This window comes from Vanacampus margaritifer, chromosome 15 (assembly GCF_051991255.1).
Source record: "Vanacampus margaritifer isolate UIUO_Vmar chromosome 15, RoL_Vmar_1.0, whole genome shotgun sequence".
NCBI classification, from domain to species: domain Eukaryota; kingdom Metazoa; phylum Chordata; class Actinopteri; order Syngnathiformes; family Syngnathidae; genus Vanacampus; species Vanacampus margaritifer.
This window is the reverse complement of record NC_135446.1, coordinates 7552011-7577828: the sequence shown is the minus strand read 5'-3', so window position 1 is coordinate 7577828 and position 25818 is coordinate 7552011. Positions and strand designations below refer to the sequence as shown.

At 40.4% G+C, this 25818-nt stretch overlaps 1 protein-coding gene across 1 annotated transcript in view; it reads left to right on the top strand.

The window, feature by feature from the left end:
• Positions 1-6364: 6364 nt before the first annotated feature.
• plxna4 (plexin A4) overlaps positions 6365-25818 on the top strand; it is a 152270-nt gene continuing 132816 nt past the window's right edge. The window contains exons 1-3 of the mRNA XM_077543793.1: positions 6365-6554; positions 10175-11195; positions 22658-23975. Coding sequence (XP_077399919.1) covers positions 22734-23975 — 1242 coding nt within the window. The 5' untranslated portion in view covers positions 6365-6554; positions 10175-11195; positions 22658-22733. The remainder of the gene's footprint in view (positions 6555-10174; positions 11196-22657; positions 23976-25818) is intronic.

The following is a 25818-nucleotide window of genomic DNA, read 5'->3' as shown; positions in this document are numbered from 1 at the left end:
AAATGTGCTATCCATTGTTAATGTACAAAAAATCTAATGATCTTTTATTTTATGAAACATGTATAGAAATTATGTAATTACGTAACATAATTTATTTTATTTTTTTTATTTAATTCCTGAAAAATCCTTCTGGTGTGCGCAACTTGGCCACCAGGGGGCAGTAAAAATACAGCCATGCACAAATGAAGAAGATTGTCACAACTACTATACAGTGCTTGCAAGTTAAAGCAAAAAATCTGCCGAACTACTGCTCCTAAGTCGGGTCACTTGTATCGCAGCATTGCTTTATATTGTTTTTCATTGCAATTTTAAAAGTGGTCAAAAGAGACGGTATAATGTATATATGATACATTCCCTGCTGTATCAGGTGCGTCATTGTGGAAATCATAGTAACATTGTTGTGATTATTTTTTTTGTATTTTAAATCCAATCTTTTTTTGGGTCTACCAAATTATTTTATTTATTTTGTGATTTTTAAAATTATATTTTGACCTTGTTTTAATCAATTGTATGTACAGTATGTGTGTATACATATAGATAGCAGTTCCTATATTGTTGAGTCTTTTGTCTGGTGGACACTTTGGTAGCTTTATCCAGTAGACCCTGCGGCGGTGATGGCGCTGTTCTGTGGCCTCAACAAAGGACCTTTCATGGGCAAAGGACTGATGTCTTAATTAGACCTGCTCATGTTAATCACACTTAAATATTTATCAAGAGGAATTCTTTTGTTTCGCCTTGACCTTTCTCCCCGTCGCGCTCATTAATATGTTGTTGTTGTTATTGCTCTTGAACGCCGCCGCACCATCGCTCGCCCGCCGGGGGCCGTTATTGATTTTGATAAAGCGGACATGGCGCTTTGTACGAGTCAGCACTCGGTCGTGTGTGTCTGCTTGTGTACATGCGTGTTGGAAACACCTGAGGGCCCGATGGCAATATCAGTGATGTTTGGGAATGTCTCGTTTGGCGGGCGTTTGACTGAACATCAGCATCATCCATTTGCTTGCCTTTCGTTATGACTTTGGATATTATACACTGACGGCCTGTGCACATGTAGCACTAGCGGACTAACTGTAGACAATAAGAACCATGTTAGATTCACTATCGCGCACACACGCTTATCCAGCTTGTTATCCATTGTGTTACGCAGCGCAAAATGAATTTGTGTGTTAAAGATAGCAGAAGTTTGCCGCTAATGACATTGGCTTCAGGGTGATAAACATTCCTCAGCACTCAGGCGAAATTATCCCGGTGTGGCCCTTTAATGAAAGCCATTAATCATTTATTGTTTTTTTTTCCTGGTTTCTAAAACTTCTTTTGCTCAAAAGAGTTTGTGCGTAGACTTTCTGTTAACCCCTCAGGTTAGAGTTTTGCTGCCTCCTTGCAAGTTAATGATGCGCCTAATGGAATTTAGGAGGATTTTGTACACACAAAAAAAACACTTCAGTGAAATTAGCTACTAAATAATTATTTGGAAACAAAACTAAGTGCAGTGTAGCAGGCATAATTATGGCACACAAAAGAATAAAAATGTACCATTGGTGTCTGCCATTTCTGAGAAGTTGTCTTTATTTATTGTTTATTTGATTTTTATTTGTAAAGTATTTTCTCATGTGTTTAAAAATATGTGCAAAATATTTTTGTTTTTAAATGTAATTATATTAATTGTATTTTTTAAGTTTGTTTTCAAGCATTGCCATTTTTGTGCGTAAATGAAGTCACTTTATTTATTTTATTATTTTCATTATATATATATATATATATATATATATATATATATATATACAATATTGAAAATAATATACAGCCATACCTTGACTTCCAAGTTTAAAATGATGTGAGACGATGCTCACATCACTCAAATCGTCTTTCCTAAATGAAAGGAATTGAAATGGTAGTAATCTATCTAGCCAGTCATAAAACAACAACAAAAACATTTGTAACGTGTTTTTAATAAGAAAATAACACCCATAGCATTTTTGCATTGTGTGGTAGCGTTAAGCTAGCAGGGATTCCAACAAAGTTTTTTGAAATCCACAACATGGAGTTCGTTGTTTTCTTTCAAGGCATTGCTGTAGTGGTTTCACTTTTTGTGTCACTTCCTACTACTAAATGTTCCTCTGTTCAATCATGACGTAATGCAGAATGACAGCATCATCATATGTGACTCCACAATAGACCTGCAGCAGCAAATTTTAACCTTACCCAACAACAATAAGAAGAATATTTTTCTGTTTGTGTGGGAGCTGCACTCATTTGTCATGTGTCACTGAGGTGTGTGTGTGTGTGCGCGTGCGCGCATGTGTGTGCACGTGCACATAAGGGTGGACGAGCGAGAAAGTGTGGGCGGGCTGTAATCAACGCAAGCAGGTCAAGAAGTGACCACAAGCGCCCACGTGTGCGCATGCACAATCACACAACTGAATAAAAGATTTCACGTTTTGCATTTGAAATCAACGCCGAGATTTCGAAGTATCTCGCAAAACCGTGGCGAGCTTTGTGGATGTTTTCAATCTTTCATTCTCTTTGTTTTAGGCCTAGTGTGACAGTGAGGAATTGCTCACACTCTGCCAAACTGCTGCTTGTTGTGGAGAGAGTGGATGATATTTTGGGGCTTAATTGCAGAATTTATTATCTAGCGTGCATGTTGGGTAATTTCATTTTTAGAGTCGTATAAAAGGAAAAAAAAACGGTCATTTTAGAGTTTGTATTTGCCCAGTGTGCTGCAATACATTGTGTTTGTTGCTATTCAGATGCTATAATGGCCAACAATTGCTTTTCTAGCAAAAAAAAAACGATTTTTGTCATTTCCTACTAAATTTCAATTTGAGGCCATAGTAACCATGTTGCGATTTTAACTCACATATCTGTCATCGTTGTCAATTGTTGGAAAACAGTCCTGCCCCAAAATGTTTTGCTTTTTGTAGAACTTTTTGTGCAATTTCCTGCTAAATTCCTCAACTGACAATAACGCGGCTCTTTGATGCACTAATGTTCTCCCTTTTGAACTGAAATCTGGCAAACTTCCTCCTCCTCTGTAGACATATTTGCGGATTTGTTTGTCTCGCAGTGTTGGAAAGTATGCAGAATAAAACAAGAGAAAGTGGAAGAAAACTTTTTTTAAATTCTCCTTACGTCCTTTTTTAGCTTACTTTCTGTTAACCCCAACCCCCCCCCCCCCCCCCTCTCTCTCTCTCTCGCTGTATCTTGTGCTTAAAATATTGAATTAATGCTGGCATCAATAAGGCAGAAGGGAAGATGGAAAAAGGTCAGACGCAAAACAAACTCGAATGCGCATCAGCAGTGTTTGCTTTAGTCCTAAAGTAGTCAAATCAGTGTGGAAAAGAAAATACCTTGCAGTTTCCAATTCCCCAAATCAAACAAGCGCTCATTAAAAGGCTCGCCACCGCCGTCGTGTTCGTCGTCATCTCTCCAATTGCATTTCGCCCAAGCGCACACATCTCAGGCCCGAGATGTAATCCTCTGCTTCATTTGCATCCAAATAAGACAAAATCCAAGGGATTCTTATCCGCGATCACAGCCAATGTAGTGTGCAGTCATCAACGTTTATCAGTGTGCAAATCAGACTTGTTGTTGTTTGTTTGCACATCAATAAAAGTCCATGAAGGACACAGTGCACAGATGCATGCTGGGATGGAAGAAAAAACAACACACTTGCTTTAAACACAGCGCACTCAATAAGCCGTCTCCTGAGTTAGTTTGGAAGAGTGGCTATTCCTAGCCTTTGCTTTCATTTGTCCCTTTTCCCTCAGCTTGTCTCCTTCAGCAGGAAGCCACATAAATCCACGTCAGACTTTGTGCATGGTGTGTAGCAGCGATTCGGACGGCTCAAACACACATGACTTGCGTGCGTGCACGAGCATTGTGTCACTGGCATGCAGAGTGCATACAGCACAATGTCCTTCTCTCGCTCTCTTGTTCGTTGGCGGACAGGACTGCGGACCTAATGAGTTGTCCTGGGACTTGACACACTCGCACATCCATGCCTACATTTGTTCTCTTTACATGTGAGGACGCAACAAGGCTGTCACGTTGATCTTTTTTCCCAATAAGGTTCAGTTGAAAGAACCTTAAAATAATTTAAAACATTTTTTTTTTTTTTTTATACAGTAATGTCATGTATTATATTGTATACAGTATATACTGTATTAAAAAATTATCTTAAAAAATATTGTAATTTTCACTTCATACATATATATATATATATATATATATATAGTCAAATTTGCACAAAAAAATCGCTTGTGAAGGTGCTTGTGTCTGATATATATATTTATTTATTTATTAGTGGGAAGAGACCCCCTTGATAAAATCCATCCCATTAAGGCAGTCAAATTGGACAGTGACTGCATGAAAATCCGACATCCCAAGTCGCAAATGTGATTTGAACATCTCCCGTCTTGACAGTTTATTGAAAACAATGAGGCTGGCTTGCTGACCTGCTATAAAAGCAATATTGATGATATGAAAATTCCACATTATGGCCATGATTGATGATCTATTGTAAATTACACGCCCAAATATAAAGCTTCACATTCAGTATGATTTGCATGTTTCTCAGTTATGGTTGTTGTTATTGCACTGGAATCTAAAATAACAAAATGGAAGATTGTAACGCGTAGATTAAAGTTTGAATTTGTGTTTTCTTACACTCGCTTGAATTGTGTTGCACCGTAACGAATGTGTTTACACGCTTCACGAATATCAACAGCAGCCATCATGCATAATTTACACACTTCCTGTTGTGTGTTAGCACATACATTAAAAGATCTGTCAGTCGTTCAGTGAAGTCATTCACACTAAGTTTGGCAAATGAAAATATTTTTTATTGAGGCTTCTTAGCAACACTTACGAATAACTGTATCAGAAAGAAGCGTGAATTTGCCGTTTGTTGGTGTAGTTAGCAGGATTTTGCCAAAACACTAAAACACATTTACGTAAAAACTTGTTGAAGTCTATCACGAAATAGAAAAGATTAGATAGAAAACATATACAGTATTAAGGAAAATTTCGATCCTCTTTCGATCGACTTCTTAGCATTACATTTACAGTCAATTGAGTTGGAAGTGCAAATTATTGTATATTATGTTATGATAGCCAGTTGTTCTTGTTTTTTTATTGGGATTGCACCAACATTGCAGGACTGGTTTCCATCCAATTTTGTTGAGAGGCGGACTGCCTGGGATAAAGTTAAAATAATTCATTTCTGGTGCAGATACAATAGTAGGATGCTTTGTGTGATGCAGATAAATGCACTAGAACTTGAAGATCAAAACATTATGTTTTAATGGTCATTTGTTTGGTTCGTTATTAGAATTACACCAACACTACACAGTAACATTGCAAGTGCAAATTTAACTCCCATAGTGTTAAATTTAGCACTTTCCCTGAGTTTATATAGTTCTCACCATTTCCAAGTTTAATTTACACTTCCATAAGTTTAACTCATTGGTAGAGTGAAATTACACCACCCTTAGTGTTATTATTTGACACATAAAAGTGAACATTTTACACTTTAAAGTGTTATATACTTTCACCTATCAGTGTTATTTTTTAACTCTTAAAAGTGTTATTTACTTTATTTTTTTTTTGGTATTAATTTCTCACAGTTTTGTTTTCACTTTTAACCACAAAGTGTTATTTTCATTCCTTTTGGTGTTAACAATTTTAGTGTTACTTCTTGACAAGTTTTTATTTTCCAACCCAAATGGAGACAGTGGGACTTGAACCTTGTACCGAGCACTTGGGGGGCAACAACACTAACAAGTACGCCACAAAATATATAATTTGCTGTGCACCTTACTAGTTTCCCCTAACCCATAAAACTGCCATACTGGTTTGCACAACATTTTGTAAAGGGGTAGTCATGCACAAAGATCCGGCTAAATGTTTCCGTTTTACATTTTCCTTGCACAAGTCTTAGTAGAGCACCCAAATCCAAGAGACACAACTCAAACTTGAAGCTATGAAACATTTTACAATCACATATTCTACAGATTATTCCATCAATGAATCACTTTAATTGACAAAAACATGCATGTGAGGTGCAGGTAGGCTATTATTTTTTTTACCACCCTTATGTTCTACTGTAGTATCTGTGTCGTTGAGTGTAATATTGCTTTTAAATGCAGGGCCTGGCCTGGTGAGTGACATGGGTGTCAGCGAAATGATCCTTGCAATCTTTGCAGCCCTGTTTAGAACTTATCTTTAACAAGCTGGACCGCCACCTCAAGGACTGGAGGGGAAAAGCATCCCTTGGCACGCAGTTAGCGGAGGTCTGTGCAGTCATTCGACTGTTTGTTTGTTTGTCTCTTGGCATTTATAATTGGTGTCCCCTGTTTCCAAGCTCCCGACCATCTGCAGCACCCACTGCTTCAACTCTTTAGGGGGACGGCTTGGAACGGATCTCCGGAGACATGGCGGGCGAAACTCACCTCACCTGGTGCACACACTGGCGCACATGGACAGACAGACAGACAGATAGGCGGGCAGCTGCTGTCCTGATAGGGAGGCTGACAGAGATGATCCACGGATGGGTAAACACACGCCCACGCACTCACCAAAAAAAGTATCAAGTCATCAATATGCAAACTAACTAATTAGGTGACACGGCCAACACAGCCATCCATTGCAGCCTCGCTGATATATCAACACAAATGTCAGCCTCAATACTATTTACCATCTGACTGCGTATCGAAAAGCTATTTACTATCCAAATCAATGGAATTTGAATGTGTCATTCACGGCGCATGAGAGCTCATTAGAAAAATGAGACATCACGCACGAGGCTGACACATGCCGTCTTGTTGCTTTTCAAAGTCCAGAATAGGATTGGAAAAACATTTCTATTGAGATGGACACCACGCAGCATCATTGACAGCTTTGTAAATGTCAACAGAAATACAAACACAATTTTTAGGGCTGAATTGAGCTGCCTGCTCTAATAGAAATTTTGCCGGATTTCATACTTAAAGTGTTTGATTGTCATGAGTAGCTGTGTTCATTGCAACGCATTCTCATGAGGGATTCATAGAATTGAATAATTAATATTTCAATTAAGTGAGTGGGAATGTAGTAGGATTTCTGACAAAAAAAACAATGATCGGCATATTTCAGCTAAAAAATTATCAAAATTTGTGGCCTTTACTTGGTTTTTGTACACAACATAATTTTTTTTAATGAGGAGGAAAATTTACATACTCAATTCATTTAAAAAGAAAATGTCATATCTTCTGTTCTATGGCCTTGACCCCCCCCCCCCCCCAAAAAAAAAATGACATCACAATATGTCAACCATACACTGCATTTTTTTTCTTTTGTAATGCTGCTCACTTTGTTTATACTTTACACCACATCTTTTCATATTATTTTTTAAATACAAGTGGAGGGAGACGAGCAAACTAAGTATGTGATTGCTCAGTGCCATCGACAATAGGCTCAAGAATTTAGTTAGATTTTGTTCCAAACTGTTTAGTTAGGCATGCATTTTGCGTTCAAATTCATTATGAATGTTCTGGATGTGTTTTTTAAGTTAGCATTTGCTGTATTTTGTACAAAAAGTAAAAATCCTTTACAACTTTCTACTCCCCCCACATAATGTGATATGATTTTGTTTGGAAGCATTTTTTTTAAATGCTCCATTATGTGCCCTAATGTCCTCCTAAAGTTGAGTAGGATTGTGTTCATAATTAGAATCAACTTTTGGCTTGTCTACCAACTCAATTCAAATTCAACACATATGACATTTGTGTTGTGATCCAGTTAGTCTGATTTTGTCCTAATTGTCAAGGGGACAGAATAGCTACTGTAACAGATGTTTGAAGGACATCTGTGTTTGTGTGTTGACGCTTGCAAAAGGGGGATAGAAGGGGAAGACCCCTGGGATGTGTGCACCGCTGATTTCAGGGTTTAGATGAAGCATGCAGCTGTGCTTAAAGGGCTTCAGTGGCTTCATTCAAATAGGGACCCCCGCACACTTGGGGCAACATTGCTAGAACTGCTGAGACAACACCATGCCAGCTGGCAGCAGAATGACCCCCCCAGCCTCCCCCCTCAAACGTACACTCCACTGAATTTTAGGTTGCGGCTTCATCAACGCCATTCATAAGTCATCGTCTCATTTGCAAGACAAATGTGCCAATCACATTGGTCAGTGCGTGCCAATGAAAAAGCTAGCGGCAAGCTAACGTCCTCCTCCTGATTCCCATTAACAGGGCAGACAGGGTTTTTGGAGGAATTTTCTATAAAATGTATTGTTAAGACAAAAGAAAACATGGAAAACTTTATGAAGGGGGTTTACCTTTTTAACTTTGCATTCCTTCTCACTAGAATTTAGTAGGTTTTTGCGCACACAATACAAAAATGTGCTAATTAAATTTGGTGTTCTTTTGCACCCCTTCAATCTCCAAATGCTTAAATTGGATTTTCAATGCACTTATTTAGTAGAAAGTTCTAATGTTTTGTTGCTTTTTGACCTTTTTTTGTGCGCATACAATCTTTTTTTGGGGGGGATTAGGAAGTTTATGCTTCAAAAATTAATATAGATGTTTAGTAGAAAAATTAATATTTTTATTTTTGTGCATCTTCAATCTTAGAATTTGGTAGGATAAAAAGTGATACATAAAAAAAGTTCTGGTTTGTTATGGAAAAGTCGATACACCAATTTAGTAGAAAACTGAGCATTTTGTCACTTTTGACTTTATTGTGCGCTTACACCTCAATATTTTTGTAGGATTTTATCAAAAGATGACATTTCTTGTTTACTTTTTTCTTTTAGGATGTAGGATGTTATAGTACAGTTGATGCACTTTTTAAGTGTTTTTTTCCTTTTCACTCCATTGGTGCCTTCACAACCTCACAATTTTGTTGGATTTAATCAAAGGTTCATGCAAATATTTAGCAGAAAACATATTTTGTTTACTTTTTTTGCGCCCTGAAATCTCACAATGATTTTTTTAAGCTGTTATACAAAAGTTGATACACTTATTTAGTAGGAAATTGAACATTTTGCTGCTTTAAAAATAAATGGTGTCCTTGCACCCAATCATTTCTGTCATATTTTATCAAATTCATGCAATTATTTAGTAGTAAATATGAGATTTTCCAGGTTTGTCGTGTATAATTACATTTTATGAAAACGATTGCTTGATGAACTTATTTAGTAGAATTTTTGGTTGCCTGAGTTTTCTTTTACCTTTTGACAGCATCAACAATTATACAAAATAAATGCACCAATTTTGTAGAAAAGTGATGTTTTCTTTTTTAGGTAAAAATATGAAATGTCTGAAAAAGACTTGTATCCTCACGACTTTGTAAGATTTGAGCTGAAACAGTACGGGTAGCCTCACTGTCTGCCTTTTATGATTTGGTGTTTGCCGTACACAAACATTAATTTCATAAGGTCATGTGATGGTGACACGTCTATTGTGACAGTGGATGGCGGCGTTATTGATTTGCTGAGCTATCTGATATGAACATCTGCAAGACTGTTGATTTAGCCCGCTTGAAGCTAATAGCGTTGTCCATATCGATGCATTTATGGCCTTCAAAATGAGTGGTGCAATGCCCGCAAAGGAGACCGCCACGCAAATGTGATGTGACCCTTTAAATCAATGCATTGTCAAGGAGATTTGGCGGAAATAAGACAACCCCGCCCTCAAAACAATTGTGATTTATTGTGTGCATTGATTTAGGGCTCTGTTGTCTCTGTCAAGGTGACATTGACCTTTAAAGTACATTAAATAGTGGTTATTGTTGATCTAATAAGGTCCTATGTGATGATCTAATGTATAATGGCATCCTACAGTGTACATAATAACAATCAAAACGTAAAAATATCTTAAATAAATATGTAGTGGATACAATATATTGACAATAAACTAATGCAAATAAATATACATTTAAAGCCAAAATTCCAAATGAAATCTATTTTTAAAAAATGCATTTCTAAAAACATTTTATTAAAACTAAATACTGACAAAAATACAATATATTACAAATAAATTCAGACAAATAGAAAATATATAGTAAAATACTACAACAAAAATGAAATAAAACTAATTTAAAAAAAATAAATGCATACATAAATCCAAATAAATGACTGAATCAAAATCAAGTGACTCACAATAAATGTCCTATCTTTTGATTTTATTTCCAGGTGTCCTGCACATTCTGACCACAGGCAGTGCTGCTGAGCTGCCTGCACTGTGCCTTTGGCCTTTAGGTGGCACTCTGATGCCGAGTTTGAACCAGCAGAAGTCCTTCTTGGTGCTATCTGCCGGCAGAAGCCCACTGGGAAAGGAGGGAGGATGCTGCAGACCCCCAGAAAGCGACATTAAAACCCGATTTGCAGCAATTGAAAGGTGCTTTTACTCCTCCACCTCCACCTCTTTCAAACCACATGCCATAATGAGGCTGCTTGAATACTAATTGAGCTAATTGGATCCAGCCCTGAAGCATTTAAAAGCTCATCAAAGAGCAAAATAATGCAGATTTTAATCACTCCCTTCAACAAGGATGCTGTCTTTTTATGGAAATGACAGCCCCAAATCCCACCACTATTGCTCCCCCAAAAAGTGCATGCAAAGGTGACGACGGTTTATTTTCTTTGCTTGACTTGTGCACGGAACGTCCTCCTCTTTCAATGTGAAGGGCAAAAGCGCCCAACTCCAAGGCATCCCTCTTTCCTCCTCCTCCTCCTCCTCCTCCCCCTCGTCTTGCTCTCACTCCCACTCTGCTGCAGCCTCCCCCTGAGCGTCACTTGAGCAGGAGCGCCGCACCGAGTCACATCCCAAACACTCCGTGCACGCGTGCTGAAAGCCTCCACCTCCTCGTCTCCCTCCTCTTCCCCCGCGGCCAAGAAGCGCTTCCTCGCTGGGGCATGGCAGGTGCGGCGGCCGACTGTGAGTGCGCGCTGAGCGGCGTGTTGAGCTCCGGCTGACCGGAGGCTGCTGCTGCTGCTGGAGGTCCGCCACTGCAAGCTCGTGGAAGTCTTGTGTTTTTTTTTTTTTTTTTGGATGCGTGGATTTAAAGTGGACTCGCCTCCAGCGCAGGATTTAATAGAAGCTTCTCTCATTTTGGTGTCTTTTGGGAGATAGGAAAGAGGAGCTGTGTTGTTTTTTGGACGTGCCTCTTGCATCCGCAGTGCGGCTGCGAAGTGACATCTGCAGAGAGTACAGGTAAGCAGGCAGACGTGCACGTCTTGGGGTTGCGGAGGGATGCACCTGCTTCACCCACTTTGCTGATAAACACGCATGCTTTTTAAAGCATGCTGCATATTTTATAGGCTCAGCTACGATAGAGGAAGCTTTTCCAAACAAACCTTTGTGAATGAATTATTCTCTCTGTGTTTGCCATCCGGCAGCTCTTTTTAAGCATTTGGGTGCTCTTAATAAGGTGTTTAATCATGCAAAGTTGGCTGCGAGGCGCACGTCTTAAAATGAAATGCCTTTTGGGGCAAATTTGACCCGTAGTGTGACTTTGCAAGTTTCATTCGAGGGGTTGTTAGTCTCATCATCAATCTCAAAACGTGCTTCTGTTGCCAACTATCATCGCGTAAAACCACATTGGCTTTTGCATTTTTTTGTGTGTCTGCAAGCAGTTGTAGTGGGTTTATTGTGGGTTTGTGCTTTCATTGGCCTTCTTGATTTCGTCTCGTCATGTAAAGCCACATTTAGTTTGCAATTCAGTTTAGCGTGCCAAGTCTGTGTTCAAAGTATGGCCGGAGGGGTTGCCGCATTTGAGCCCTGGAGGGATATTTGTCGCTCGAACGCTGCATGTACATGAATTGTTTACTATAGACAAGAATATTGTGGAAAATTGGGCACATATGGAGATGGCCACTTCATTCAGTTCCACAGATGCAAATGATTGTAATCATGCAACATTTTAGGAACACCTTTTGTGCACTTTTTGTTGTCAGAAGTGGCCCATTAGTGTGCGTTACCACCGTCAAGGTCCCCGATGAGGGGAAGAGGGTAAACATTGAGTCCCAGAGGGGGAATTTGATAATCCTATCTGGTCCCGAGCCGGGCCAGGCAGTAGCCTTTTGTAAGCGAGTCACTTTGACATATGACCTCCCCCCCCCCCCGTCCGTCAGGCGTGGTGTTATGGTTACAAGGGAGCGCGGCCTTGTCAATATCGTTCCTCGCTGATGCTTCATCTCGCTCGGCAACCTTGCTGGATGATGTTTGGTGGCGTTGGGGAGAAGTGGCGGAAGTGTGTGAGTGTGTGTGAATGAAGCGAGATGAGCATGCCGGTGAATGATGAGGCTGTGTGGCAGACATGAATGGTGCTCTCTGTTTGTTCTGCGGCTCCGATTAGGGCCTTTTTAAATAAGGTTTTGCCTTCTCTGGCTTTTCCAGACGTGGTATTCTTTGGGCTTCTGATTGGCTAAAACGCACCTAGGGTTTAGGGTTAGAGTGCAAACTGTTGCTTTGGCATACTTTTTATGAGGATAAGAACCATTAATGCAGTTATTTTGAGTCTTTAGTGGGCAAAATAAATATAATATTGACGAAAATAAGGACCAATTTGACATTAGCGGGAACATTTAAGGGATAAATAATCTGATTGGGGGAGAACATAGATGACAGTAATTTATAAAAATCGTAAAATAAAATGTTTTGTTTTTTTTACACGTAGAAAAAAATACAATACGATTATATACTCTTACCTTTATTTATTTATTTAATAAATTTTTATCATGTAGTAGATCTTTTTTATTTTGACTTTCAGTGAGGAAAAAAGTAACATGTGTAAAAATTTGTAATCTGTTTTTAAATATGAAAAAATGTCATGATAACTCATCATATTGTTACCCCACTAGCATAGTTGCCAAAGGTTGCGGAAAACCAGAACAAATCTAATGGTTGATAAGCACATTGGTATTGTTTTATGATTATTGTAAATGACAATATAAATAAAGACCAAGGCCAGTGATTGTCAAAATACAGTTTGGGTGCCATTGGTGGTACACAGGCTCCATCTAGCGGCCTGTGGGGGGGGGGGGGGGGGATCACTGACGATAGTTCAGTTGTGTTTCACTTTGTAGTACAATACATTTGTATTTAATCAAGCATTTTTTAGGTGGCAATTGTGCTATTCAACTTTCGATATGTTTTTCTCTGTGCTGTCAATTAGTAGTTCATTTGGCTTCAAGCAAAAGCAGTTTCAGTTGGTTTGTCTGTGACCTTTTAGGTGCATTGTCTCACACTCGTTGTCCTTCACCTTTCGATTGATCGACAGGAACTTCATTCAAAGGATGCGAATAATTGCTTACAAGCAAGTCAATGCTAATGTGGCTGTGACTGCGTATTGATCCTTGAGGATCTCCAAACAATAGTGGAGATCAGTAGTGCTCCCTCCATGCACACCTTCCTTAATTTATCAGCACCAGGAAGGATCTCTTTAGTAGTTTGTGTACAAACAGAAACATGGACAGGAGAAAGGATAGCACAGCAGCATTTTGTTTTGGGGATGTTACATGAGGGGTTTAGTGAGGCTTACGATGGGGTTTTGCATGCTTTTCACAGTGATACCCCCTTTTGAAGACTTTTGTGATTTTTGTTTTTTTCTCTCTCTCTCTCTCTCGCTTTTCTTGATGGGATTTGGAAATGTGTGTGAATGCAGCGATTGACTCCCAGCCAGGCCCCAGTACTCCCCCGCCAAGTGCCGGGGAGAAGTTAGTAGTGTTCCTGGAATGAAATGTTTTCATTGCTTGTTGTGTTCTGGCCCAGGCTGCGACTGTTTGATTGCTGCGCTGCAGCTCACTGATGCATTTCCCCACATTTTCAGCACTTGAAGCCGCTTGTTTGTTTAAATGTAAAATCATCTGCTGCACAGACTAATCAATGTATACATTTATACATTAGTGGTGACTGCGTGTCACCATTTTGTTTGTTCAGAGAGTAATTTACTCACCCTTGAATTGTGACACACAACATTCTTTACGTGTCCCCACAGCAACCCACGTTGCCAACTCCAAACTTCTCGGAAATTGTCCTTGGCCAGAAAAAGAGAAATGATGAGTGGATGTGTTAATGTTGGATGGCAGAAACTGGAAATGCACCAATGATGAGTGTGACAAAAAAAAAAAAAAACTTTTTCACGTACTGTAACTTGTCAAGCTCCATTTTGTTATTATCATGGGAGGATTAGTGACACACTAAAAGGAGAAAAAGTCATTCTTTGTTTTTACAAAAGTTGTAAAGCTATAAGAAAAGTCATTAAAGTAATTCATAGTAAAAATAGCTGTTGTTTTAGAATAAAGTTTAAATTTTACAGGCAAAAAAATGCTCAGCTAAAGGTGTACGTAAGATTGACCATAAAACTTTTTTTTTTTTTAATAGCCAATTACAAAAATGAATACACAAATGAGTAAATGGATATTTTTGGATAGAAAATATTAAATTAATATTATGTACTATATATATATATATATATATATATATATATATATATATATATATATATATATATACTGTATATATATCATTTTTTTATTTATTTTAAATTTTTTTTATTTTACAATTTTACAAGAAAAATTGTAACAAAAAAAGTAATTTGCTGATTTTTTTCCCCAAAAGTTATTTGTTAATTAATTTAATAATAAATTAAGGGAAAAGTTTTACAGGAAAAAAAACATTTAAAAAGTTTTAATTTTATTAAAACATATTTTAAAATATGAAATTTTACCAAAAAATAAGCATCAAACTTGAAATTTTACAAGAAAAAAGGAACTGAAAAAAGTTGTACAAGATAAGAAAACTAGCAAACTTTTTCCGCAGTTTTTTTCCTGACTGCATTCTTGTAGTACTACACTTAATATTTATTTCCTTCTATTTTGGTGGTTTTAAAAAGTTTTCAGTGAAGTTCTGGCAAAGTGCAACAGAATGTGAACCCAGTTGCAGTCTTGTGCAATTAAAAAAAAAAAGCTGCAATAGTCACTTTTAGCCAAGTTTGCATGCGCTTTTCAGTACTGAGCATACACAATGTGAGTTGCTGTATTCCATCAAGCATCCAAGTGACTTTTTTCCCCCCTCCTGTCAAGTTTAACTCTGAACTTGTGAATGAGCATTTCAGCCTTTCCTCCCCTTCCTTTGTGTCCATCTGTTTTGCATTGTCACGCCGCAGTTGATCCAGCGGAGCTTTGCTTGTGCCGTTGCGGGGGCCCTGCCGGCAAATCTGGCAACCATGCTTACTTACGTACTATATGTTTGTACAACTCTGTGCGGCAAAAGCAACAGCGAGGCGGTAGAGCTCGGTGGAAAATCGGGGCGTAAAAACACGAGCCGTGACCGCGTGTGAAGCGACGACAGTCGGGGGGTGTTGAGGGAGAACAATTTGCATCCTCTCGCTTGTAGCTGTGAAGGACGACAGGCTGGCTGGCTGGCTGGCTGGCTGGGAGAAAGCTTGTCTGATGTGTTTATGCCACGGGCTTTTGAGGGCTGCGGTTGCACACACGGCGAGAACATCTGAAGGGAGACAAACAAGCGGGGAGGCGAGGCAAAAGGCCCAGTAATGGAGTGTAAACCTACCTCCGCTCACTTTAAACACCTCCCAGAGCAGGGAAAGCACTTTAGAGGAAATGTATAAATCAAAACTCTTGCCTAATAAGTCCATGCAATTAAAACGGGGCCTATACAAATCAAGCCTGGTTGTCAGTTTCCTGCTCTTCTGTTTATTGGACGCCCTCAGGCTTGTAAACACAAGCAGAAAAGTAATTCCATATGAAAAACATGCTGGAATAGCTATTGAAAACAAAGTTGTATTTATAATAGGGGTGTCAAAATTAGTGCTTTAATTTCGAGTTATTTTAACGTTCCTTTAACGCAACTACTTTTTTTTTAACGCTAGATTAATGCCTGCTCTTGCACTTTGTGTCATCAATGCCCAACATTAAACACTTATGCCATCTACTGGCAGAAAAAAAATGACCTTGACATAAATCAATGTCTCACACTCTTTTTTTGTACAGTACATCTTTTTAACTTTAACTTCAAATAACTTTATGAATTACTGTGAAATTACTGTATCAATGAACTAAAATATACAATATTTGTATTAGGTTAATATATTTTTCCACCTTCATGTTAATAAGAGTATGAAAAACTGGGCGGGTGGTGGTTGTCTATTTTTTTGTACATTTTATTTTATTGCACATTTAGAAGAGATGTAAAATGTGCCACTAATTTGCGATTAATCAGTTAATTATTGAAGTCATGTAATTACTTACGATTAAACATTTAACTCTAATAGATAACATAATAATCATAGACATATTTTATTTATCCTGTGCGAAGAACAACTAACTACCTTGCCGGCAGTTGTGACTGTCTTCTTCGTGTTTATAGACATGCCTGTATTGTGGTGCCCCCTGGTGGTCATGGCACTTACACCAGAAGGAGCAGCATAATGTCCATTGAGTTGATGTAAAAAATGTGGCAAAATGTGAACATGAATTTGTTGAGTGACCCTTGTTGGGTTCAATTTAATGTCACTGAAAACAACTCCTCCTCCTTGCTTCCAGCTGTGCATCTTTTAAGACTTCCTTATCGCCAATCTGGATTATAAAGGCAGGCGCTGTAATCCAGAGGCTGCCATCCACCCAGATGTGTTTTTTGTCCAACAGTTGGCAACAGACTCTGCCACTAAACCAAATTTTGGTGAGCTGGCCGGACAAATTAAATGTGTCATTCTAATCACCAACACAAAGCCTTGTAAATTATCAAGCGTTTGACGACTAAGCGCTTAATCCCGGAGGTCAATTCAAGAGATTGGGAATCAGATAAATCAGTGGCACACATGCAGATTGATATTGAGGTAAACGTGGAAAAAAAGATGAAAACGTTGACTGCAATTATTTGGAATTTGTCGCATTTCTATTGAAATGTTGAAAGTCAATTCTAGTTCATTTATAAATACCATACAGCCTCCTCTGTAAGAGTGGGGGGCGGGCGTGAAGCGGCAGTAAAACAGGCAAAAATCTCGATGAGACTAGTTTCATACTAGCTGTGTTTTGTTTTAACCTCCTAAGGCTTAGTAGCCACATACGTGGACAGCACTTTGCATGTAAAAAACAGCTTGGGCCTTAGGAGGTTAAGCGAAAAACATTTGTTTCAAAGTAGCCCTCAAAACTATCATGAAGTTCTGATGATAGTTCACCCCTCAAAACTTGTCTGCACTTGGATTACGGTCATACAATCCTGCGCACAGTTTCCCTCGGGCTTCCTGCTTGTGTGTCAGCACATCTGCGCATCCTCCTGTTGGACACACTGGCATGTTACAGCAAGCCGGCCGCAGAAGCTGTGATTCACGATGCCAATAATCATCAGGCGTTTCCCACGCACACTCTCAGGGCACGGCCTGCTAACACGGAGCTCTGATTACTGTTATTATTTACACAGGGACTCATTTTTGGCTGTGACACTCTCCTGCATCTTTTATACTATGATTGCACCCTCAACACTGAATCGTCTCCCCTTTATATGGGTTCAATGTAATTTTGTTCATTTTTCAACTAAAATACACTCATGGGACATTTTATTAGTTTGATAAGATCCAATACAAGAGCAGCATCAATAATTGTGCCTGTAGAAAGGAACTATATTTCTTATAGTAGAACTGCAATACATGGTACTGAGTTGAGGTCCTAGTATTTTGGCCTGTTTCCCTATCTGATTGTTAAGGTAATGGTTATTAAACAAATAAAAGTTGTCCAGTAGGAACTAGCAACAATGAGTCGTTAGAGTGCTTGGGGCAATTTAGTTAAATAGGAAAAACTTGTTTGTAGGCTGTGGGAATCCACAGTACGCTACTTGACAGAGTAGTTTGAAGGCAACGTTTTAATTTTACTTGAATTTTTTGTGAAGCATTTAGCTGAATATGAGCAGATAAAATTGTCCGAAACACTTTAGAATTTATTGTGCTGCTTTTATTAGCAGCCACATCGTCGATAAATACACGAGAACAGGCCAATTGGCAGGAATACATGCCCACCTGGCTAACCAATGGTTTGCCTCAATAGAAATAATAAATACACTGATTTTAAAGAGGAAGTCAAACAACCCCCCCCCCCTCCCACCACCATCCCCACCGCCTTTTTTTTTTACAATAACATTTTCTATGCAGCCCCACTAGTCGAAATATGATATTCTGGTTAATATTGCGTTAGTAGAATATAGAAGTTAAGCAGCAAATTCCAGCTGTTTTTATCCATCTAAGAAGGAGGCCATTTTGCCACTTGCGGTTGACTGAAGACGACATCACAGTTGCTCAGGTCTCAGGTAACAACCAATCACAGCTCAGCTTCAGAAAACCGGTGAGCTCTGATTTGTCATCGTTTAAGCCCTGAGCAACATTGATGTCATCTTCAGTCGACAGCAAGTGGCAAAACGGCTGGATTTTGCTTCATAACTCAAATTCCTCAAGTGTAATATTAATCAGAATGTCATGTTTAGACTAGTGAAGTCACATATGACATATTATTGTCAAGAAATATTTAAGGTTTATTGTACAGTACTAGGATGCATTTACATACTTTTGGATATTGTTACTTTATGGTTGTACTCTAAACCACAACTCATTAGCCACAACATCGAAACCAGATTTTCAGTGCGGGTGCAGATGTTAGGAGCTGAAAGTTAGACGGCCGGGGATGAGTGTCGCAATGGAGGATCGCAGGGAAGACGTGTCAGGACTGGAGATGATGCCAGCGTGCAGCTGATGGAGGCCAGAGCTGATTTGTCTGCACGGCCCCGCATCACTCGCTTCCCCCTCGTCTGCTCGCTAGCGTGGGGCGCCTGGAAATTAGACGAGTGGGGGAAACGGAGGAACGACCGCTTAAGGCTTTGAATTAGCTCCCGGAACAAAAAAGGAGAAAAAGCGGCGCGGCCTTTTAAACATTTAAGAGCGATTCTTGGCTGCCGTGGTCTTAAATACGGCAAAGTATCTGCGCCTTGTTGATTGGGAGCGAGCATGTGTGGCACTTGGAGGGACGAATGAGAGGCGGTCTTTACACCAATGAGAGCGTTAGATATAGATTACAGGGAATTATGAAAGAGGATCTTTTGGAAAACACTCATTTTCAGCCTTTGTTGCGACAATACATCGTCATTTTGGAGCAGCCATTCCGAGAAGCTGAGGTTTAGTTTCCGTTCTCGAATTGGTTTTAATAAGCGAAGGAGGGGCAAATATTACACAGATGGTGAGAAGATGGGCAGATGTCGGCTAAAACTCAGAGGGTCCGACTGTTTAATCGTTGCCTGCCTGCGCTTCCTTTTTTCTTAAACATTCCAGGAATGGAAATTGGAGGGCTTTTCGCAAGGAAATATATCATGCAGAAATAAGAATTCATTTTGCTCAGACAATCTCAGTACAGCTTGTTTCTGTCTCTCTCTGATAATTTAGTCTCAGTTAACTGCCGATTCATGACCTCGCCTAGGAAGAAACGTAGAAAGTTGATCAAGAAACAGTCAAATACCCGTCCCGTTCTTCATGTTTGATATATTCCAACATCTGTCGTACATTTCTTCTGCTGGTCTTCATGATATCTGTGTTGGATTAGACCTTCCCGATCCAGAGCGGGTATCCGGTGACAGTAATCCACGCCGCTAATCCGCGTCTTGATGTAAACACCCAAGGACGTTGCGGCTCCATCCTCGCCGCCTCCTCCTCCGCCGCTACTGTCTCCCTGAGAGGAATGAGTGTGCCATCTGCTCAGGGTGTTAGTTTAGCCCCATGTCAGGCCTGATCGCTCAATCTTTATTTATTTCCCCGTGCGGATGGAAAGGTATCTAGCGGGATTAGTTCAAGGGTGCAGCTTCATTTCATTGTTGATGGTGACTATTAATCATCAGAGGAAGTTTTGTGTTAATGTCCAGGTTGGAGTTTGGCATGAGAGTTTTCTTGTGGCCTTAGTGGCGTCTGAAATGGGAACTTGATGCAGCATCGGGAGCAACTAGGGGTTCACTATCTTGCTCAAAGACACGGGGTCATGGTCACAAGGGCTGAGGATGGAACCCACAACCTTCCGGTGGGAAGACGACCACGCCACCATTAAGCCATGCCGCATCCTTACATCTATCCCGAGAAGTGGTTATAGGAATAATTTGCGTTTTGTGTATGCAAGGAACACACATTGTAATTGGACGATCGTGGCAAAAGCACACAGATCAGATTACTGATATAATGATGCAAAATTATTTTTTTCTTGACTCTTAATCCTCTCTATTCATAATTATGATCATTGTCACTCACTCACACTCTCTTAATCCCATTTGCTTCTTGTGTTCTAACTTTTAAGTTTTTTTTCTTTCTTTTTTTTTTTTTTAACCGAAGATGCTATCTTCATTAGTATGTCATCATTTTTTTGCACTTGAATGCTTTATTCTTTGAATGGAAATAGATTATTTTGTCAGGCTCTTGCTTTTGAACGCCGTCGCCTTCTAATTGTCATGTCTCGCCCGACCCTCCACTTACGCCATCATCATCGCTAAAGCTAAAAGGGGCTCCTGACAGATCCATAAAAATTGTCTAAATGCTCTCGCAAATGGGCCAATTTGAAGCAAGTTGATCTTTGATTTTTCCAAATGGTTGCTAATGACTTTTTACAGGCAAGAAGTGTCATGGTCTGTGTTTTGGTTTGGTTTATTGGTCATGTTTTCCTTGTGCATCTCCCTTTGTCAGTGTCTCGTCAAGTTTTACCATGTCCACCTCTTCTTGTCATCCCAGCCCCTGGTGTCACCCAATCAGCTCCCCAACCAACGTGTGTATTGCCCAGGTGTCTCTCGTTATCTCGTTACTATGTGTATTTCGATAAATTCACATAGCACTGCCGTGCATCCAACCAGTGAATGGCGCCCGCTGACCAGTATTATCACAGACAGCATTTACAGTACATACACACACGTTGATGCTGCAGCCATTTTGGATGAGGCAAAGTGAAGCTATTTGTAAAGATGCCTCGTTCAGTTTCTCCTTGGAAATGTATCATCAAGCCACAACTCATCGGATGAATAAGGAACCATTACCTTTGATTATATTATCCCATTCTAACTCAATCTTACTAATTATTTGCCAATTTAATGGCAAATACAATTACCACATCCAATATGGCGGATGCGCTGACATGTCTCTCCGAACATGCCACCTGTTTGAACGCTGTCTGCAGCAAGATAAAAAAAAGAAAAGAAAAAGGAAAGCAAAATCCAACCTCATTTTAGATGCCCAAACAATATGTGGTTATTGTGATTTATTTTTTCAAGTGGCTCTTTAGTTGCCGACACGAATGTAGTTTGTAGCATGTCCCTCCTCAATTGCCGTACGCTGATCTTGTGCGCCAGCGTCTTCGGAACTCCTTACGTTGTTTGGGAATGTCACCCTTTTTATTTGTTATGAACAAACGGCTATTGTTGGCCGTAGCCGACACGAAAACAAGACCAATACGCGAGCGGCGAGCGGTAGCAGCAATGAACACAAGCAGCCACTGGACCGCGAGACCTGAGTTGCGTTTACTGACACTCGGACATTAGTATTTGAAAACACAAAATTAGCTACTTTTTTTTTTTTTCCTTTCTTCACAAAATTGGCTACTATGAAAAATATAATAATAACGAAAGTTTATTTTTAGAGATCCATGCTCCAAATGGGGGGGCACAATCATCTTGGTGGGCAGGCACAGACCCCTATGGCCCACCTATGGCGACGGGTGTGCTTCTACAGTTAACCTTGACCTTGGGAGTGCAGTTGAGTTCAAGATGGGGATAGGTGAAAGTGCGGCCACGACGTCTTGCACTTTAATCTCTCCCTTTGTTCAGTTTTCTATTCATAGCCACTGCTTTGAGATAGCGAGTGAGGGGGCGCTTTGTTATGGCCTCTTGAGGATGGAGAGGGAGCAGCGTTGCGGTTCCACGCTCTGGATTATCATCGGAAATTGGCACACTCGTAAGCCAAGGTGCTACTGTGTCTTGGAATCGCTTGATATCATTGGAATCACTTTGTTTCAGGAGTGGAAAGCAAAATGGCATCCTGTGGGGCCACACATAATGCACATACCAGAAAAGCGCTACTGATTATTGTCTAACTGTCCTCTCGTCGCCTCCCAAGAGATTTGGGATCAATAACTGCGATGAAGCCCGTCGCTCGGTCATCTTTTGATCTGTCGTGCGAAACGTAGGCTGCTCAGGTTGATTATAACGCTTGCCTGGATTTCACACAGATGATTGCCAACTTCCCAGCAGGGAGAGCTAACGAGCAGGTGACATTCGCGAGGGAGCGCCGTGTTTACAGGAAGTGTTGCTCTTTTCTTGCTTAGTCTCCGCATTGCATGCGGAACGTGATTGTTTGTAGTGACCTCGTGACACATCGGCAGGCTTATTTCTGCAAGCGAGCATTTTCCCCTCCTAATTTATTGCTCGTCTTTTTGCTAGTTTGTAAAAGACAAAGTGAAGGTGCTGTGCAGTGTGCAGAGTCAGCAGGTGATTTGCCCTGTTGGGAGGCAGCAGAATCAATTAGGTGCGAGAAGGTGGTGCATGTTGATGACCTCCTCTGAGACGACTCCTTATCTTCTCCGCTTGATCCATACATTGATTCTTTTGCTTGAATGTGTGCCGCTTCTCACTGTGTTCTCGTTGCCTTCTAGGTGCATGATGCTCTCCATCTTGAAAGAGGCTTGATCCCGATCCATCCCGCTTCTCGCAGCCCCCCTCGGCACCGTCATGACGTCCCACGCCAGGACACGGACCTGCTTTTTTCTATGCTGCTTCCTTTACACGTTTGCGCCGCTCGCCACGTCAAAGACGGCGATACGGGCGCCGCCGCAGTCTGGTTCCCAAGTGATCACGGCGTCCCTTGAGGAGGAGGAAGAGTATGCGTCGTTTCGCGCCGAGAACCCCGAATGGACATTCAACCATTTGGCGGTGGACTATCGCAACGGCAACGTTTACTTGGGAGCCGTCAATCGCATCTATAAACTGTCGCCGGGCTTGGAGGTGCAGGTGTCTCACGAGACCGGCCCGGACGAGGACAACCGCAAGTGCTACCCGCCGCGGATCGTGCAGCCTTGCAGCGAGCCGCTGACGCTCACCAACAACGTCAACAAGATGCTGCTGATGGACTACCGGGAAAACCGGCTGCTGGCGTGCGGCAGCCTCTACCAGGGCATCTGTAAACTGCTGCGCCTGGACGACCTCTTCAAACTGGGAGAACCTTTCCACAAAAAGGAACACTACCTCTCTGGCGTCAACGAGAGCGGCTCTGTGTTTGGCGTCATCGTTTCCTACGGCAACGCCTCCCCGGACATGCTGTTTGTGGCCACGGCGGTGGACGGTAAACCGGAGTACTTCCCCACCATCTCCAGTCGCAAGTTGGCCAGGAATTCCGAGGAGGATGGGATGTTCGCTTACGTCTTCCACGATGAATTTGTGGCCTCCATGATTAAGATCCCCTCAGACACCTTCACTGTCATCCCGGACTTTGACATTTATTACATTTACGGCTTCGCCAGTGGCAGCTTTGTCTACTTCCTTACGTTGCAGCCGGAAATGGGGGGCGGCCCGACCACTGGATCCTCCTCGGCGGGCCGAGAACAGGTTTACACCTCCAAGATAGTCCGCCTGTGTAAAGCAGACACCGCTTTCAACTCGTACGTGGAGGTACCGATCGGATGTGTCAGCGGCAACGTGGAGTATCGACTGCTGGAGGCGGCCTATCTGTCCAAAGCGGGCGCCAACTTGGCGCGCTCGCTGGACGTTGCGCCGGACGACGACGTCCTGTTCGCCGTCTTCTCCAAGGGCCAGAAGAGGCGGCCGCAGCAGGAGTCGCAGGACTCGGCCCTGTGTGTCTTCTCGCTGCGCAAAATCAACGAGAGGATCAAGGACAGGCTGCAGTCGTGCTACAAGGGCGAGGGCACGCTGGACCTGGCCTGGCTCAAGGTCAAAGATATCCCCTGCAGCAGCGCGGTGAGTACTTGCTTGGACGTACTACACGCTAGTGCTGTCACTATCAAATGTTTTTAGAATCGATTCATATATTGATTATTCAATCGATTAATTGACAAATCAGATTCATTTTCATTTTGCATTCAAATGTATCACAAAAGTTCTTTCCCCCTGATTACTGTTTATTAACCGATGATTGGTGTTTATTTTGTACTTCGTATTTGTATAGTGATGAAAAAAAAAAAGAAAGGGGGGGGGGGTGGGTTGATGTTGTACCATGTTACTGGTTCGATCAATGTTTTCCAAAGTAAAAACAGTTTGCAAATGTCTTATTTCGATTAAACACAGAAGATAATCAGTTTTCTCTCATGAAGCAATAAAGAAATCAGTGAACAATTACTGTTGATATGCTGAAATCACAGAATCTGGTAGGGCTGGGTTTAAAAAATGTAATAATCGATATCAAATTGATTTTCCTTTTCAAGCCTGATATTATTCATAAAACCATGATTTGATTATTTTATATATCTCTTTTTCCCATAAATTCTTAAGAAATTTGAATTTTAAAGGCCAAAGTTTTTTGTATCTTACTGTTTTCTTGAAATTTACTGTTCACATGAATGTAAAATTGTTTTTTTTTTACATTTATGAAAGACCTGACTTATTGCACTTTAAGACAACTCAGAATCTTTTTAATTTATATTTACAATTATTGAATTAGATTATGAAAATATTTTCATCTCATCCTTAACTGATGTCAATGTTTGTGTTACTGCCTCCGCAAAATGTATTAAGTTTTTATCATATCCTTGAAGTTTATGAATCATTGATGAGCCATAATTAATTGATATTGGATTGATGCGAATCGAATCGAAAAAAAGAGAGAAAGAAATTGAACTGAACTCTTGTGAATCAAAATGAAATCGATTGAGGAAATTATAATCGATACCCAGCCTTAGAATTTTAAATGAAAATGGCTCCAAACGAAGACTCGATTATTAAAATAGTTGTCCGGTAATTTAATAGTCGATTACTTGTCCATTAATCAATGAATTTTGACAACTCTACTACACGCTTTGTTGATTTCTTGCTGTTTATTTGAGGCAAGCACAGGTAAGCGTGATGCATCTCATTATGGCTGAGATGAATTACGGAAGGGTGTTGTGGCGTGGGGGCGGCTTGATGAGCGATGTTTTCTTGGGTGGGTTCGTGCTCTGTCTCATTATGATGCGATGTTCACTATTCACTCAGCCTTTTGAAACAATGCAGCCCAATGCTGGGCCAAATTACCATAATTCCATTCGCCCTGTAACAACATTACAGATTCAGTGATTCAGTTCATCACATGCACACACACAGAAAAGAAAGCAGGGTTAAATTGGATGCTGAGTGTTTAGACTGCTTTCAAAAGCCCAAACTATCTTATTTCTTCTTGCTTAATAAAAGCGGCCAACCCGAAGAAGGAGAAAATTACCTTTTTGTCCTATTGCATTTGTTTGCTTTTGTAGCAGGCCATGCTAAGTGGATAAAGATATCAGTAAAGGTGCTTCAGATTGCTTCTGACAATCTTCTTACTATATACAGTGCAAAATTGCTGTGAAAGCATACGCCTGTGATTTATAAAAAGAAGAAAATTATGGTTTCATGACAATGTTCAACAAAGAGACAGGAAGTAATTGCCCTTAACCTTTACAAGCTGTATAATAACATAACATAACATAAAAGCAACGCTAGAAAAAGTATCAATTTTGCGCAGTTCTTTATTGAGTAGGCGGACCAACAGCAATTCCCACACATGCTACAATAGACAATAAATGTATCTTGTATGCTCAAGGTCGTATTTCAGGATCCAACCAGTCCGCTA